Here is a 19,718-nt window from a genome sequence, read left to right on the forward strand (position 1 = left end):
AACAAAATCCTTACTGTTTTGGAGCTTACTTGGGGGGAAGAGGTAGACAGACCATAAACAAACATATCAGGTGCTACAAAGAAACATGAAGCAGAGCAAAAAGATAAAACGTGGTAAACAAAAGGTTAGAAAGTGATGGGCAAGAGATTGCTGCTGAATGGTCATAAAAATCTTCTTTGGTTAATTGACATTCGAGAGATATGAATGAATAACTTCAACTAAGCATTCCAATATCAAGGCACAGAGCATCCTAGTGACAGGGAACAGCTAATGCAAATCCTTGAGGTGGGATGTTTGACACACTGGATGAACACGGAGGCCATGCAATTGGAACGCAAGGAGGGAGGGGAGAAGTAGAATGAGCCTAGATCAGAGAGGTGGCCAAAGTCAGAGAGGTATTATCAGGGGATTGCAGACTTAGTACTAAGAATTCAGGGGAAGAAGAGATCAATGTATACTGAGGATAATACACAGAAAGCTTCTAGCACAATCCCTGGCACTGGGTAGGCAGTATATATGCTGTTTGTTGCTATCATTGTTACTGTTAGTAACAACTGTGACAAGAATGGTATAAAGAACTGCCAGATATCCTTGACCCAGATTTCCCAAATGTTTATATTTTATTACATTTTCTTTCTGTATATGTATGTGTGAGTTCTTTTTTCTGAACTGTTTAAGTTGATGATGCCCTGTACCCCTATTACTTCAGTGTATCTTCCTCAAAACAAGAAATTCTCTAATAAAACCACAATCATCAAAATCTGAAAATTGACATTTATACTATGCTATTATCTAATCTACAGACCTCATTTGTATTTTTTTATTTGTCCCAATTATGTCCTTATAGCAAAAGAAAATCCAAGATGATGCATTATAATAGCTTTTATGTCTCAATCTCTTGTAATCTGAAACAATTTCTAAATCTTTTCTATATTTCTTGACATTTTGGAATACTACAAATTATTTTGTAGAATGTCTCTCAATTTGGATTTGTTTGTCTTTTCCTTATGATTAAGGTCAGATTACACACTTTTTGCCAGAATACCACAAGTGAGCAGCTGAGTTCCTCTCAGTACACCTTATAAAATGCACATGCTGCCAGTTAGTATTACTGGCAGTGATCTTTGATTATTTGGTTACTGTGATGTGTTCCAAATTTTTTCCACTGTAAAGATACTATTTTACCCTTTGTAACTAATAAGCAAGGAGGGAGATGCTTTGAGATTAAATATCCTGTTCTGAAACTTTAACTCACTAGTCTCAGCATCCATTGATGATTCTTTACTGAATCGGTTATCATGATAATGACTGCCAAACAGTGTTTTTTCTAATCTCATCTTTGCTTCATTTATTAGTTGGAATTCATTCTACTTTAAGGAAGAACTTTGCTTCTCCCTTCTTTATTTGAACCAGTGTGGACTCATGAATACCTGATTTAATAGGTCATAATCTTTCGCTATCAATTATGTTGATGCTGAAATTATCCCAGATTTGGATATTGGTTACCCCTACAAACTGTATTCCTTAACCTGTCTCAATCATTCTTTGCACACTTCCTTACTTTCTGGTTCTACGAGATGTACTTATCTTGTACTTTTTCTACCCTAGTGCTAGAATTAGCCATTTCTCCAAAGAGCTATTTGTCCATACTTATTACTAATTAAAATTCATTTCTTTGTCTACAGCCATGCCACCCTTAATGTGCTCAATCTCGTCTGATCTCGGAAGCTAAGCAGGGTCGGGCCTGGTGAGAACTTGAATGGGAGACTACCTAGGAATACCAGGTGCTATAGGCGTCAAAAGAAAAAATTCATTTTTTCTGTTCCCCCAAAATATTATTAAATATTTTTTAATACCTTTTGTTGAATCCATTCCTCCAACAGCAAATAATGTACCAACAGTTGACTTCCTAGGCTTTGTCCGAGGACTTTGTAACATGGGTCGTCTCTCTGGTAATAAATGATACTTCATTGCTTCCATAATGAGTTTCTGACATTCTATATCATCCCGAAAAAGTGCATTATTTTCCATGTCTGCAAGGAACTGGGGAAAAAAAAGGTGAGTATGTATACTGAATGACCAAGAAAATAGTAAGGGTAAGAGAATACACTATATAGTTCATAAATGGAAATGATCTCATTTAAAAAAAAAATCTAAGTCTGGACACCTATTTTTAAGTCAAATGTGCAACATTAACGAGATTTACATTTTAAATTTCATTAAAAAATAAAAATTGTGAAGGATAAGTGGTATAATCTAAATCTTAATAGTGCTTTATCTCTGGGTGGTGGGGAATCTTGATACCTTTTTAATAATCTTTTTTACTACTTTTCTATATTTTCCAGATTTTATAAAACAAATCATTTTATCTTCTTAATTATAAATAATTTAACTGAGTAATAATTATAAATCGATTAATTACACTATCTTCTCTTAATTACACTGCTAAAACAGCAGCAGAAACAACAATTACCTGTTTCTTAAGGGGCAAAAAACTAACCAGCAATTATTCTAAAAGAATTAAAATCCCTTGTGCTTCACTGAATCCTATTTTTTTACTCATGTAGTTTTATATAAATGCATAAAATGGTAACATCCTTTTAAAAAATAAATTTCTTTTCCTTGGTTCTCCATCCCGATCCTTACTACCCCTTTATTGCTTTATGTTTTTTCATTTAGGATATTGATTTATGTGAAATTAATTTTTAAAGAGTTGAAGAATATTTTTTATTTTCTTCCAGATGGATAGCCAATTCTGTACGAGCACCGTTTATTAAATAATATCCTTCATTTCTAATTGAATTGAACCTTGGTCATATATTACATTCTCATAAATAGATCTCAGGATATATGAGATCTATTTTTCGATTCTTTATTTGTTCCATTGATCTTACTTGTCTATTCCTACTCTAATACCATAATTTTTACAGTGTTTTTATAACATTTTGGATTATCTGATATAAATCTACCCTCACTGTTCATTTTCATAGTTTTCTTGGCTGTTTTTGAGTCTTTACTTTCCATATAAACTTAAGATAAATTCCCCTTCACCACTTTGATCCTGTTGTAATTCTAATAGGAAGAGCATTGTTTATTAATTTTGGGAGAATTTATATTTTTAAGATATTAAATTTCTGTTAGGAAGCCTTCCCATTTGTTGTACAGTTTTCTTCATATAGGTCTTACGACTTTCTTTTATTAAATATATTCCTACATATATTATTATTTTTATTGCTATTGGAAATGGATTTTTAAATTTCCATTTTGCATTTTTTTGCTAGAAGAGAGATAAATCTATTGATTATTGTATACTTGTATTATAACCTACTATTTTACCACAACCCTTATAAGACTCTAGCTATCAATCATATAATAATCATCACCAAATAAGGATAGTTGACATCTTTTTTCTAATGTGTATGCTAATTATTTCATTTTTATTTTATTATTGCAATTGCTAAACCTTCAAAGCAATGTGAAAAAATTAGAGTGATAGGGAGTATTCCTGTTTCTAGTTTGAATTACTATGGTTTTAGTGTTTCATTATTTAAGATAAATAGTTGCTGTACCATTTAGTAATCCATCTTTATTATATTTAGGTTGTTTTCTTCTCTACCTATTTCACTTGAGTTTTAAAATTAAAAATGATTGCTAAATTTTTTCCAAATACTTTTTACACATCTATTGTTATGATCATATGACTTTTTCTCTTTTAAGTTACTGATATAATTAATAATTACTTTGACCGATTTCCTGATTCTCAACCATTCTTTCATTCCTGGAAAAAGACGTTCCTGGTCACAATGTTTATCCTTTTGATACATTGCAAGATTGCATTTGACAATATAAGGTATACTTTACACATCACATAATTCATCATTTCAAGTATATAATTCAATGATTTTTAGTAAATTTACCAAGCTGTACAACCATTACCATAAAACAGTTTTGGAACATTTTCATCATCCCAATTAGATCATGCCTGTTTACTGTTAATCTCTGTTCCCATCTCCTCTCTCAAGTGCCAATCTGTCTCTATAGATTTGCCTTTTTTAGATGTTTCATATACATAGAATTATATATGGTTTCTTGTGTATTGCTTTTTCATTTAGCACGTTTTGAGGTTCATCCATCTGTGTAGCATGTATCAGTACCTCACTTCTTTTTTGCATTGAATAATAGTCCATGTGTGGATACACCACATTTTGTCTATCTGATCACCAGCTGATGGACACTTAGGTTGTTTCCAACTTTTGGCCATTATGACTAAAGCTGCTAAGAATATTTGTATGCAAGTCTTCATGGAGAAATAGATGTTTTCACTTCCCTTGGGAGTAGAACAGCTGGGTCATGTAGTAAGTTTATGTTAACTTTTTAAGAAACTACCAAATTGTTTTCCAAGGTGGCTGCAGCTTTATATTCCCACCAGCAATGTACTTGGTTCTTGTTCCTTTCCATTCGCACCAACCACTGTTACTATCTTCTTTTATTTTAGCTATTCGAGTAGGTGGAAAATGCAGTTTTACTTTGTATTTCTTTAATGACCAATAATATTGAGAATATGTTTATATTTTGATAATGAAAGAGGAGGAAGAGTTTCTAACAAAAGTCACTGTGAAAACGTTTGTGGCATCTGGAAACCTAGGACAGCATGCTAAAGGCAAAAGAGCCAAATTAAGATGTAAGTCTGAGGATCTATGTTAGAGTTCATTTGTATGACAGGTGTTAGACTAAATGATCTCCAGAGTGACTTTCAAATCTAAGCTGTTATGGCTAGGATTTATCAGCAGTATCCTGGTTAACAGAAAATTTAAAGATATCTGAGAGTCATGCAAATATAGTACATAAATACTTGAAACTGTACAATTGAAGTAAATTGTCAAATTACTTAATTGCACAAATTATTTTTAAGTCTTCTAGGAATTTTCAGATTTTAGATTTTCATCTAGAAAAGATAAGAAAAAAATTCTACTAATATCAATAAAAATATAACTCTCTTCTTTAAACTTGATTTTAAGAGAAATGTTTTATGATGTCATTTTTCCTGAATTGTCACCAATTCGTGCAGTTTCATTCCTATGAATTTATACCACATTCTACCTCTGAAGAGGGAGATCTTTTTTATAAAGCATCAGCACTGATTTTTGCCTCTGTAAGGGAGAGAGCAAACAGTAACTTTTGCTCAAAACATCTTGAAAATAATCAATATAAATATAAATAAGAAAAATTTATAGGCCTTTAAACAACAAAAATGTCTGACCTTGAGCAGTAACAGCTCATTCTTTCTCTATTTTCAAGGACTCTTTCTCTATTCAAGGCCTCAAAATGAACAGCAAAGTATTCAGAGGAAATTTTTGTATATTCCAGTCAAAACTGTAAAAAGGGGAAACTCTGCATGTAAATATGACTTACTGCCTTGAATATATCAACTAGATTATATCAAAAATAATAATCATACCATTATTATTTATAGTATATTTTATTTCACAGAGCACTTTTCTGATCCTCAGAATAATACTGTGAGGTGGTCAGAGAGGATGTTACCTCCACTTGACAGGTAAAGAAACTAAAGTGTGTGAATATGCCAAGTCAAAGAGTTTTAAAATATCAGAGCTGGAACTATTACCATGTCTCATTAATTTACATATTACCTGAATCTAGCATTTCGTGGATACTTCATAAACGGGTGGCAAACAAACTAATCTGAAATTTCTGGTTCCTAGAGTCCAGTGTTCCTTTTATTAGCAGTTCTAAACTCTTCAGTTGCTAGGATAAGTTCGTGGCTGAGTCAAATAAAATTACTAACTCCAAAGCAACAATGTTACTTAATTGATGTAATTTAGGTAGCCAGACCTTCTGGATTGAAAACATAAGAATTTTTTAGTTCACTATCTTTTCACCTAAACATTTCATAGGAATCTCTATGTAAAATATAACCTTATGGGCTAGAATAGCAAAGGAAAAAACCTATAGGCAAGTACATATTAATATAATCAGCATTAAGTGAATACTCAAACTTTGTTGAAATTATGACATTGATTTTAAACAATCAAAAATAGTTCACCTGTGGCGCAAGAAGAGGTAGCCTAATATAAGCCAAAAGTCTACTGAGGTCTTTCCGTCTCTGCTCTAAATCGTGACGGACCCAAGTAAGGAGTGCGTTCAATACTGTCTCCTCGTTAGGGATGTTCATGTCGTCGCTGGCCAGGAGCTTTGCAATTTCACTGGCTGGTAATAACACAAATTCCTGGTTTCGAATTACTTCCATGAAATGTTCCTAGAGAAAAAAAAATATATCATATAAACAATACTGTTCCTTCTATCTATCACAGTTTATTAAAAAAAAAAACCTAAAAATTTTTTAATTAGCTGCCAAAACACAGTTTATACTTCAGACCTGCCTTACAACGTAGTACTGGTCTTAGGAAAGAAATACAGTAGAAAATAACATTTAAACAACAATCACGCTGTTACACTTTTTATTTCTATGTAAGTAGAATGAAAGTGGTATATTGATTATTACATTTTAAAAATGGACCTGTGACTTTTAGGTATTGTTTTGCTCAAGTTAGGGAATAGTTTTGGCAGGTCTTTCAAAGGAAGATAGAAAAAATGAATTAGACACTGAGATGTATGATATTCTAACACTGAAAGTTAGTTTAGATTTGTAGTTTCCATAGATTTTGGCCAAAAGTGAAGCCAAATACCTGGGTGAGCTGTGAAGTTATTTCTCTTACTCAAAAATGGTCTACATGCTGGTCAGATTTCCCAAGACCATTCTGGACCACAGAAGTCTTCTCAGACTGCCCAGGAAGAGTATATATCCTTACAACTATCCTAAGACCAAATGGGCCTTTAAAAAGTGTTTTAATGTTATTTATAAGACCACCCAGGATTTTAGGTCTGTTTTGAAAACTTTAACCTCCTCTAATCTGATTTGTGTACAAGGTCTCCTAGGAAAAAAAGCCAAAGTAAAAGCATTGACCTAGAATGCGCTGGGACTCCAGGACCTTAGACTGATGATGACTCAGTTTCGGCCACTCGCTAGAATCAGGCCTAATGGGAGATGGAAATGGCAGATGGAAATGGCAGATGGAAATGCCCTTAGGTGTGAGAAAATGACCTTTACGAAGCTATTATGCTAAACAATCTGAAGAGAAGGGAAATGTACTCTCTGGTATACAAGATCACCAATCTTAATGCTTGGGTTGTTTATAGTTATAATATAAATGCAAATGCTAGAATATTGTCCTTTAATGTTTTTCTTATACTTCCTAATGTGTTGTGACTGTTTCCGCATATACAGTTTTAGTAAAATAGCTAAGCCTGTTTAAATTAGAGCTAGAATAAGGACTCTCAGGAACTATCTTCTATATTTAAATGAGAGTTATATTTTCCATATAGCCTGTAGTAACCCAAGTTAGGTATTAATCTAAAATATATCTCGAGTTGACATTTCTTTCTGTAGAAATTTTTAAGAGGAAAACCATACATGAATAATTAACTAAATTCAATTGCTTCAATTCATCATGATTTGTTCAAGATGCCAAAATGAATCTATTTTAAATGATTTATTATCATTTTCAGAAATATATTTTAATAAAATTTCAATGCTGAGGTGGTTTCAAGCAAACTGTTCCACTCCATTATATACTGACATTATAAAATGACTTGGTAACATACAGCAAAAGCTATAAAAATGTTGAAGCTCTCAACCCAGTTATCCCACTAGTAGTTTCATCCTTCATACATAACTTACAAGAGGAAAATAAAGCTTCTCTAATGATGCTTATCTGTATTACTATTTGTAATAGTAAAAAATAGGAAATATCCAGCTAGAGGGCATTGTAACTCAGTGGACTATTAAGTAGGCATTAAAAATTTCAAGGACAAAGATCATACTGATACTTGGAAAGATGTTTATCTAAGACTAAAGAAATCAAATACACATTTCTAACTGCTCAAAGGTATAGAGTATAGTACAGTCATCAACATTTCTATAACAGCAATGTAACTACTGCAATACTTTCACAATATATTAACTGCATTTCATCAATGAGAAAAGGACTATTATGTAAATATTCATTTTGATGTTTATTTGTTGATATACCTATTTCAGAATAATGCCCATTCCATTCTAGTATAATTCATATTTAATGAAAATCAAGCTTTTCATCAACTTATAGAAATACTACTGAACTTAAGGTTAAATTCCAAGTGCCTTTCAAAAGCATCAGGTTTTGAAGCAGATATTTTAGCAGAATTCAATATTTTTATAGGTTTTCTAGATCGAGAAACAAAATTTAAAATTTTTAAATTAAATGTTTATATTTATTATATAAATCCATACTGACATTAAATGTTTGTAATGACATAACCAGTCTTAGATTTTTTTGTAGAGGTTAAATGACTTGCTCCAGGTCAAGTTCAGAGGTGGTCAGAACAGGAACAAAAGTTTCCAGATTTCAGGATTACAAGAAGGAACTCCTCATCCTTTCCTACTTGTATTCATGCAGGATCAGTGAACATCCCAAGTATGTGCACCATTTACCAAGTATGGCACTATGCTTACTGCACATTTTGAGTCTATTTTATGATACAAACATCTATCATGCTGCCAAACACTTGCTAACATTATGCCCCTTCCCCCTTTGGAACAGTTTTTAAGCAAATAGAATTACTGGAGGATTTATTTAAACTGAAGATTGAATTTTGTTATACATTTTCATTCAGTTCCCATAGCAATTCAAATCACACAATCTGCCTCTAAATTACTTATTGTTATTAGAATTCAATTTCATGTCTCTGCTGCAACTGAATAATGTCAAATAATGGCTTGAGAAAAAAAAAAAAAAACTACCACAACTAATTGGCTATGAAAAGAGCTTTAAAAACATTTAATTTATGTCTAAGCCTTTAAAAAGCAGCAATTGTGCCTCTACTGTAAACAACTGGAGATCTAAATGCATACGAATGTTTTCATGTGAATAAAACTCCTTCCTAGAAAAGAGATATTATTTAAATTATGAACTGACTATAAAGGTAAAAAAAATCTAGCTTTATTTTATTCATAGTCACGTTATTCTAAAAAGTATCAGAACCTGTGCTATAATGGTTAAAATGAGAATTCTACAAGGAAGGATCAAAACGGAGGGGGAACAGTCTTTCAAAGGACTTAATTTAAAAGATGTTAACCTAATACTATGCTAGGTCTATATAGTATTGTTCTGTTGCACAATCTCTATTTTTTCATTTGAAGCACTTTGGCCATCCATAAACAAGAACATTTCTGTAAAGTAATTATACCACAGGGAGAAAACGAATCATAAAGATTGTGCTTTTGTATGAGTGCTTTTGTTCACGCACATAAATCCCTAACTGTGTTGAAGAGAGTAAATCTATACAATGATGGTGACAATGATGATATCATTTATGGACTGGGTATTCTATGTGTCAATTACTGCTTTAAGTGTTAAACTTCTATTAACTCATTTAATCCTCACATTAAGCTTATGAAGTAGGTAGAATTAATCTTCCTAACAGTTGTAAATATCCATTATTATAATTTTTTCAGATCTCTGTTTCTCTAGTGAGAGATTCCTAAAATACTATCAACCCTTCACTGATAAAAAATTTTGGTGGAAGGATGGGGGATGGACAGGAGGGTTAACAAAAATGTCTCCTAAAGGTTAATAAAATTAGTGATGTGGATAATTGATATGTATATATGAATGTTCACATTCTTTTCCTAAGAAACTCTATTGCCCTAAATGAAGCATTTAAACAACGGCCTTCCTTCAATCATTGCCCAGGTGTGAAGACCCAAGTATGGAACGATGGTCATTCTTTAACAATCCACATTCCTTCTCTCTCCCAAATCCCTCTATAATTAAGGCCATGAAAGAGGGGCCTAACAATATGCCCTTAACATGCCCTTATTTTCTTGCTGGTCTAGATCAATCTGTATCCATTATCTTCCGGGCTTCCAAATCAGAACCCCCTGTGACTAATGTTGAGCACGTAACTTGTTATAATTAATAAGAACATCTTTCCATATTGCTAAAAATACTTCTTACACATAATGAGATTTACCCTTAATAAAAGCTCTCCTTCATCGCCCTATCTTTTGTACTAGTACTGCACCAGTACACTACAATTGCCATCACCAACTTCTATCAGTGAATATGTGGGCAATTTTAAAATTCACCCATGTGCTACAAAGTAAAATGTTTGAGAGAAAATCCAACTTTAAAACACATATCTGAAAATCTTGAATAGAACGATCTTAAGCCACTGCTCTGCTTCTTAGTAACTGTGATAACTTAAAGCTTGACTCATATATCCAGGAGAAATATTATTTGGTGTTTTTACCTCATAACTCAGTGAAAATATGATACATCAGACAGTGTACCTGAGCTTTGAGACCTGTGGCAGAGTCATGGGAAACAGCAACATGTAGATAATTCTGCAACAATAAGGAACATGGTAAAGAGCACATGCCTTCATGCTTTTCAAAAAATACATACCATAGTATAATTGTGAGCCACTTTATGCAAATCTGTACAACCTTGGGCATCAGCAAAAGAACGAATTCCAAGACAGTTGGATGGGTGAAGCTGTTTCATTAAAAACTTACAGCATGCTTCCACAACCTGTGAAAGCTGAAGAAGGCAAGCTGTAGATAACAGGCACTCAATATTATCTTCTTTTAATTCAAGGCGGCCTTAATGATTAAAAAAAAAAAATTCCATTAACTATGGGACTACATTGACCTTAGTTTATAAATTAATTGGTGTTAACAGTAATAATTCTAAATAAGAACTCATTACATGTATTCTAGACCTAGATGATTTAAGACATTCCCCCCCCCCCAAAAATAGTAACTATAAAAAAAGATTATTAGCTATTTGTGATTTTTGCTAAAATAACTAATAGCTCATTTTCAGGATTTTTAAAGAATGATTCATTAGTAACGTATCTATTATATGTAACTCTAATTTTAAACAGTAATTTAAAAACATTACAGAATTAATCTTATTATTATATTAACATTTAAAAATATTCAAAGCTTAATTATGATAACCATTTTAAAGGTTCTAATATAGAGATTTTTAACAGGTATTGCTGGGGTAGTGATTATAATAGCAGAATTAACTGTTAGCTGTGACAGGCTTTATTAAAAGCAGAAATCTGAAATCTAATAATACAACATACAACTAAGAGGTTTTAAATTAATATTTTTAGACTTATTACCTGTATATGCATACTGAATCAGGGACCATAGTGAATTTGGTTCTACACCTTCCATTTTTATTTCTTCTTGTCTTGCTTCCCTGACATCATTAGTAAACATGGCAGCAAAATAATCTGAGACAGAGGAGAGCACCAATCTGAGAACATATCAGAAAGAAAAAAAAAAAAAGCCAATGACCACATTAAAGTTGATGTTCATTAATAAATGCTGCTTTTTATTCCCTCTCCCTTTTTTTTTTTTTTAAACTTTGTTACCCATAGAAAGTGCATGGTACTGGGAAATGTATTTTAAATTTGACAAATTGCTTTATACTCTAGTTCCTTCCTTTGAATAATAAATTACCATTACTGAAAATTTTGTGCTGTGGTAAATTATTTCACTACTCAAATATCGATTTATAACATCCAGGGGAAAAAAGCTACCAGCCCACAGCATTAAATTGACTATATAAAAAAAGGAGACAGAGACTCACGGACATAGACAATAGAGTAGTGGTTACCAGAGGGTGGGGAAAGGAGGGAGGGAGAAGGCAGACAGGGAAAAAAAATTTAAAATAATTTCTTCAATTAAAAATACATAAATAAGTAAATTTTAAAATAAAAATAAATAAATAAATAAATAAAGGAGAAAAATATAAAGGTTATTTTCTGTTTATCACTTTTAAAAGTAACCGGTTACTTTTTTTATTTAATCATAGAAGTAGTAAATATCTGAGAGACACTTGAGAATGGTTTTAGCAAGTTATTTTTAACATATTTTTGTTATAACCTATAAAACTATATTTTGTTATAATAATACATTACTCTATATTAGCTATGACTCTGTCTAGATTTTTGATAGTCAAATATAAACAAAACAGGTTATAAATACACTTTTGTAACATGTATTCTTCATTTGATATGTTTTGAAGATATTTCCATATTGGCACATTTATATATTTACTTTATCCACTTTTTAAAAAGAAATAGAGATTACAATACAGATAACAGTTGAAGCTCCCTCTGTGTTCCTCTCTCATTCCATTCCCCTCCCTTCCCAAAAGTGCACTGCTGAGTCCTAAGGTCTGCCTAATCTCCAAAGTGCTGTGCCAGTTTAAACCCCTACCAAGATTGGATAAGAGTTAATACTTCCCTACAATATTGTCAGATGTTAAAAATTTTGGCCATCTGCAAAGTGTTAAATGGTACCTCACTGTTGTTTTATACACCTGATTTCTAGTAAGGTTGAAGATCTTTTCAAATGTTTATTGCCCATTCAGCTTTCATCTTCTGAGAAATGCCTATTCATTCATTTATTCACTGAACATTCTAAAATTCTAGTGCATACCTAATAAGTATGGGGCACTATTCTAGATACTTGGGACATTATCAGTGTAAAATAGAGAAAAGGTTCTTCTCTTATAGAGTCTTACATATTAGAGGGAAGGGAGATAAACAATACACAGCAGAAATAAATTCTGTAGTACATTTAAAAGTGGTAAGTTCCATGGGGAAAAAAATGGGGTAAAGAGTAATGGGGAGTGGGAGGTGGGTTTAAATAGATGATCTCATTGAAAGGTGACAACTGGGCAAAGAATCGAAGGAGGTGCAGGAATCAGTCATACAGGAATCTGGAAACAGCGTTCGGGATGAGGAGCAGCCAGTGAAAAAATCCAAAGGCAGGAGCAGCATGCATGGTTCATGTGAGGAACAACAAGGGGTCTGTGTGTCTCAGGCAGAGTGAGCAAGAAGAGCAGTAGCATAGCACATTAAAGAGACCATGACAGGCTGGATCACACAGGCCACTGTGAGGACTTGGGCTATCTCACACTCAGTGACAGAGTCATTGAGAAGTTTGATCAGAGGAGAGACTGGATCTGAGTTCTACTTAAAAGGTCACTCGGGCAGCTGTGTAGAAAACAGAATGTAGGGGAAAGAATTAAGGGAAGAAGAGTAGTTAGGAGTTTCTTTCACTGGTAATCTAAGTGACACGGTGAAGGCTTATATTAGCATGACAAGTAAGTAATGAGTTTTGTTTCAGAAATAGAGAATTTGAGATGCTTCTATGAAATTCAAGTTAAAATACCTTCTCTAATAAATTGATGCATGTAACATGGACTTTTTGTCACAGTACGTAGTAGCATCTCATGCTGATTTAAGTCACTGAAAATCTAAGACCAAGGGCATTTGTCCTGATTTTACTTCCACTTTGGAGGGTTTAACAGAACCTTTGGGACAGGATGTTAATTAATATGAAAAGCACTAAAAAACCTTTGGGATCATAATGGTAATTAACACTAAACAACAGAATATGAAATTATTAGAAGAAAAATAATGACTTGTTATTTAGTAAACAGCTCTTTTTATTCTTTTTCTTACATCAGGAAATAATACTGTGTTAAAGGCTTTTGTTCTCCAGCACCACTACCTCTCAGATTTCTTGGAAGTCAGCAAATAGAAGTTGGGACAGCTAGGGTTATCAGAAAATTCTTAACAGTTTTTGCCACTCCATTCCACCAGCTTTTTTGATTCTAAATACTCACAGCTCTAAATTCCACTGAGTTTATTTAAAGCTATTTAATATGTAGAATTAGGTGGGATGAATGCTGCTTATAGCTGAAATCTATGCCAAACAATAGTGACTGATCTGAGGCTAGTGTGTTTTTTTATGCTTTTACAGAAGGAAAGTGACTCTTTTGGGGTCATTTAATGTGTAATAATTTCATATGCAGTTTGTTTGTTTGTTTTTGCAGAAATTCCATGAAATAAACTCCTACCCCAAAACATTCTACCCTAATGGTCAACTGGAACAAGTTATCACAACATATATAACTAAATTATCAAGGGAATATTTCACACACATAGAACTTTAAAAAACAGTTACCTATGGGCTGGAATTCTGCGATCACCAGCAACGAGAATGACATCACATAACTGTTTATGTCTCAAATAGTTTTCCATCTTTTTAAATGTTTGCTCAGCATGATTAAGGGCTTGGAAAAATTCATCTGATGAACATGGCTCCATAGTATGGCAGGATGATAATGTCTGACTACTATTGGAAGTCCTGAAAAGAGAGAGAATACACATTTTGAAATATCACCATTACATTAAAAAAATCTTTCTATCAAGTGCTTTTAAAGCCTTCAAATGTAATAGAAGTAATCAATACTATCAGTCAATATTAATGTAAATCATTCATCATTTTTGTCTTTTAAAAATCAATGATGGCTCAAATCCTATGTGTGTCTTGCAAACATTGTGAGTGAATGGGGCATCTGTTAGTTAATAGCTAACCATATTCTTTGCAGTGCCCATTTTTGAGGTCTCTTCTCTGGTCAACACAACATTTCTGCTGAAAAAGAGCCAAGCTATATTCATATTAATAGCCATATCTTCTAACATTATATTTAAGGGTGTAAGAAACCATTTTTTGAAGGCAGGAAGGATTAAACTATTTTGGAGATATAAATTAAAGTCATCCTTTACTTAAAAATGGATTATGTTCCACACTTCATTTATAAGATATTTAAAATATGAAACATTGTCATAAAATGTATTATAAATAATTCATTTGCTATTCTGGCCAGTCTTCAAAAGCTCAGGTAAACTACAACTTATATTACAGGTTAAAGGAATTTGATGGCCTAATCCAGGTACCTAAAAATAATCTGAAATTTCCAAATTATAATTTGAAGAGTATAAATTCTATATTTTCATATGATTTACTGTGGAAATGGTAAAAAGTAAAAAATTAGTACTAAGAATGAAATCACCCCCACAAGATCTCTTCTCCAAGATCACTTGAATTAAGTAATCAACATCCAGTGGTTGTGCAATTAACTACAAAACCACCAACTGTGCCATAGCGTGGTTTTCATTTCTCATCAGCTTCACATTTAAGATTAGCATTCTGCCAAATGCTTTGTTAAATCAAGCCCCACTATATCTTAAGAAAATTTTCTTAATAGAAATATCTAATAAACTTTACCAAAAAAAAAAAAAAAAAAAAAAAGCCTGTTGATCCTTTACTTTTAAAAGTAAAAGGAACTGAAGTCAAGCAGATTGAGTGCCTTGCCCGGAATCACAGAGTTCATTCATGGCAGAATCAGGGCTGTCACAGAGACTGCTACATGCTCATCAAAACCATTTTTCTTTTTCTCCTGTAAATATAGCTAGACTATGTTTCCCGCGCTCTCTCCAACACAAGCATGGTCTTATGATGGATGGAATGAACTGTGTCACCTCCAGGCTAAAGTGGCTAGGGGCAGGTGTGCCTACTCAGTCTTTCTTTCTCTATCCACTAGTTTAATAGAGAGGACTGAGAACTTAGATGAAGGATGAGGTAAACTACATGCATGGAAGGTCACTCCAGTAAGAACACTCACATTGACTATACTCACAAGAACTCTGACACTGCATTGAGATTTATCAGTTTTGGAAGTTTGCAGTACCCTGCCTAATACATATCTCTATATTAATCCTCCCAGCCCAGTATATTTTTGGTACCATATTAATATGGGCCCTAAAAATGTTCTTTCCAAATAACTGTCAATAATGCTAATAGAAGCAAAATATATATCTAGAAAAGATGTACTGTATACTATGAATACTATTGGTGTAATGACTTGGAAAATCCATTATACTACACTCAACTTTACATTTAAGGTCATTAACATAAAAATGTACTGAGCAATGTGTAACTATATGTTGCTTATATACATAAATGAGAATTAGAACCCCTTTAAAACCTAGGAGAAAAGATAAGCAAAAACAAATAGTGGTGGATTTGATGAATAACAATTTGAAGATTTAAAACATATTTCAATAACATGAAGTTTTATGTTGTCAAAATACTGACAAATGATTTTAGAGTATTAGTAATCTAAGGATGAGAGAAAATTATAACATCTAATTTTCATAAGCCACAAATTCTTTCAAGGACAAGTTAAACTGAAGTAATAAATCAAGTACTTCTTTCCTAGGGTTCCTACATTTTTGTATCACACTTCTTATACTTCATATTAAATTAACAATAATGATTAGAAAATGAATTGGTTGAATATTTTTTGAGTGAACTGCTAGCATCAAACATAAATGCTAATTAATGTTAAATTTTGAAAGAACAGAATTTTATGATATTATCATCACTACATTTTTACAGGCCAGAATTGATGTTGACGTAAGTCCAATTAACAAACAGATCAACTCTTGCCAAAGACATTCAGGGTATTGGTTTTCAACCTCTAGCATGAATCAGGATAATGGGGGGAGCACTTCAGCATCTATGTTCAGGACCTCATTCCCTAAGACTGATTTACTAGGTCTGAGGTGAGACCTGAACATCATATTTTTAAAAAGCCCTACAGGTGATCCTAACACATATCACATGCTGAAGACCACTGGTGTATGTAGTTCAGGCAAGAGATGGATACATTACAGAAATCAGCAAGTGATGAACTTACAGGTTCAAAACATTGATTTACACAATAGAGACTACTTCAAATATGTGTAAACTGAATTCCTTTGATAAAATATTTTAAATGAACAGTAGAACTTAATGAAATATCTATTATTTCCAAAATGAGCATAAAGGCAAAAAATTAAATTTTTTATAGGCGCACACATTAACAAAACAAATTATGCTTCTAAAATAACATTTCAAACTTTATTATTTGCTTTCAAGGCTTCAACTGCCATCACATGTTAAATAAGTATATTATTTCAATGCAACAATTCACTGATATTTTGGGGTATAGCAATCACTTCCACTGCTCCAAATGAAAGACCAAAAGAAGTGCAGGCTTTGATTTGTATTCTACGGAAAAGTGAAGCTATCTCTTCATAAAAGGAGCATGAAAGAGGAAGGAACAGAGCTACTCAATAGCTTTAAAGAGCTGCACAGCTTTCTAGCATTTCTTGTTTTGTTTTTAAGAATTTAAGGACTTTGTATATATATTTTAACAATGTATATATATTTTAACTTATTTAAAAAATAATTTACTGCATATATATATACAACTATAGGACCTTAGGCATTAGAAAAATTATACATAGAACTTTTACATCTAGAAGAAACTTATGCAATCCTTTAATTCAATTCTCTTATTTTGCAGATGAGAAAATTAGAGGCCCCAAGTGGCCAAAATGATCAACCAAGGACACATAGGCAGCTAGTTACAAATCCAGTATCAGGAAGCATTCAGAGTGGTGGCCAAACCACTTACAAAGGAATGAAAATTCTTGCTTAACTTTACTCTAGGGCATCAATGAACACAGGGGTATGAAGGGAAAATGCTAATACACTATGAATGAGGATAATTTAATAGAAAAAAATACATTAGAATTAAGGATCATAAACAAAAGTCTACTGTTACATGACTGCTCCTTAACTAGGTATGAGATCAAGTTTCTTTTACGTTCCCATGGGATAGAGATCAAATTGCCTTTAATATTCCAGCTCTGTATAATTTATAATGGTAATACTTCCTTACTATTTCTTTTCCTTCTGTGCTTTGGTCTAGAGGATTGAACTGGAGAGGTAGATGTAATGATTAAGAGCAGTTTAGGAAGGTTCTAAAATGCTTTTAATCCAATACAGTAGCCAATAGCCCCACAGACTGTTTTAATTTAATTAAAATTATACAAAATTAAAAATTCAGTTCTTTAGTTGGACTAGTAATATTTCAAATGCTCAACAGCCCCATGGGGTTAGTGGCTGCCAAACTGGATGGTGCAGATATAGAATATTTCTATCAATGAAGAAAGTTCTATTGCACACTCCTGATTCAATTCTCTGTCACTATGAATCACTCTGGACAAGTTATTTAACTTCTCTAAGCCTTACCTCTCTCAATAGCAAAATGAGAACAAGAAATACATAGTACTTTCTTTTAGAGCAGTGGTCTGCAATCTTTTTGGCACCAGGGACCGGTGCTCCTATGAGAATCTAATGCCTGATGACCTGAGGTGGAGCTGAGGTGGTGATGCTAGCGCTAGGGAGCAGCTACAAATACAGAAGCAGCTTCGCCTGCTACTCACCTCTTGCTGTGTGGCCCAGTTCCTAATAGGCCACAGACCAGTACCAGTCTGCGGCCTGGGGACTGAGGACGCCTGTTTCAGGGAACCCCTCATGAGAGGACTATGCAATAATGAATGCATAGCCCCAGCACAAAATACATACACAATCAAGGTAAGCGACTATTAGCAGAATCTCGCTTTTCAATGGCCAATGTGAAAACCTATAATCTCACTCTTTTGTCTACATATAATGTTGATTGGTTGTCTTTTTAAAAAATGATCCCAGCATTATCAATTTCTATAACTAAATTTCATACTTCCTAATTAAAATGACCTTAATAAACCCAGGAGATATCCTAACCCACAATACAAACATCCAAGAATGGGCCATTTACAGAGCATCAAAACACATTTCTCTGTGATTTCTATTTGATATTTTACATAACAACAGGAAAAACATCCAACATTTCTGCTTATTTATATGATGTTACTAAGATGGTAAATCACATTTCAAAGAATTACATGAAATCAAACCTTTTCTAATAGACTTTCACTATAAGCGACTATACGTTGCTGAATATTTATAGGCTATAAGGAAACATTTAACTTTTAGCTTATTGTCTCTCTGCAGCAGGCAACAAATGTGTAAGGCAGAAAAATGCATAGAAAAGATGCAAGCTTCAAACAAAATCGTCACCAACTATTTACAGAGTAACTCCTAACATGCAGCATAGTTGTTAGAAGCTGTGGGGAAGCAAAGAAAGATATTTAGTGAAGCAACTTGGAATTTGAAGACTCAAGTTTCATAAGCTAAAAAAAAAAAAAACACTTGCAGTTCCTCAGGTTTCACACATATGTTCACAGGCACACACACACAATCTCTACCATGGCCGATATTACCATTTTATTATAAACTACTTAGATTTCACTTTCATCATCAGAATTTTCGTTAGGTATTTCAATGAAGTAATTTTTCAAAAGAAGTTTTAAAAAATAACTTCTTGAGAATTATACTGTATATAATTCTGAGTAGAAAACAAAGCTACATTGAAACTCTAAATGTTGTTTGACTCACTCCCTAGTAAGTGATTTATTCCTAGCTACCTGCCTCAAAGTTTGTGGCATTCAGAATCCACGCTTTTGTAAAAGTGTAAATTATTACACTGTGAATCTCTGGGTACCTTTTACAAATTTTCAAAACCATAAATGTAAAATAAGAATGTAAACTGCTCAGTATAGGCTAGCAGTCTCTAATTTTTTTACACATAGCCCTTTCAATATACTTTTAAGCATGTGCTCAAATACATGGATATTTACTAATTTATAAAAGATATAAAGATACCACAGTATAATTATTTCTATGATAAAGCACAGGAAAAAGAGATTTAAAGGCTAAGATATAATATAGGAGTTCTGATATATATATGTGTACTTGTGTGTGTGTGTGTGTGTGTGTGTGTATATAT

At 32.8% G+C, this 19,718-nt stretch overlaps 1 protein-coding gene and 1 pseudogene across 3 annotated transcripts in view; one reads left to right on the plus strand and one right to left on the minus strand.

The window, feature by feature from the left end:
- The window catches only part of KLHL5 (kelch like family member 5), a 47,168-nt gene that overhangs the window by 19,819 nt on the left and 7,631 nt on the right, over positions 1 to 19,718 (minus strand). For 2 of the 3 annotated variants that reach the window (XM_006918927.3, XM_025051810.1), the window contains 5 exons: positions 14,117 to 14,299; positions 11,254 to 11,390; positions 10,527 to 10,723; positions 6,065 to 6,277; positions 1,857 to 2,043 (listed from right to left, as the gene is read on the minus strand). In XM_006918927.3, the coding sequence (XP_006918989.1) occupies positions 1,857 to 2,043; positions 6,065 to 6,277; positions 10,527 to 10,723; positions 11,254 to 11,390; positions 14,117 to 14,299 (917 nt within the window). Of the gene's footprint in view, positions 1 to 1,856; positions 2,044 to 6,064; positions 6,278 to 10,526; positions 10,724 to 11,253; positions 11,391 to 14,116; positions 14,300 to 19,718 lie in introns of those variants that run through there. The other variant, XM_015595029.2, reaches the window with a different exon arrangement.
- On the plus strand, positions 1,678 to 1,796 carry LOC112485664 (annotated as a pseudogene).

The sequence above is a fragment of the Pteropus alecto genome, unplaced genomic scaffold (assembly GCF_000325575.1).
Source record: "Pteropus alecto unplaced genomic scaffold, ASM32557v1 scaffold5, whole genome shotgun sequence".
Classification (NCBI taxonomy): domain Eukaryota; kingdom Metazoa; phylum Chordata; class Mammalia; order Chiroptera; family Pteropodidae; genus Pteropus; species Pteropus alecto.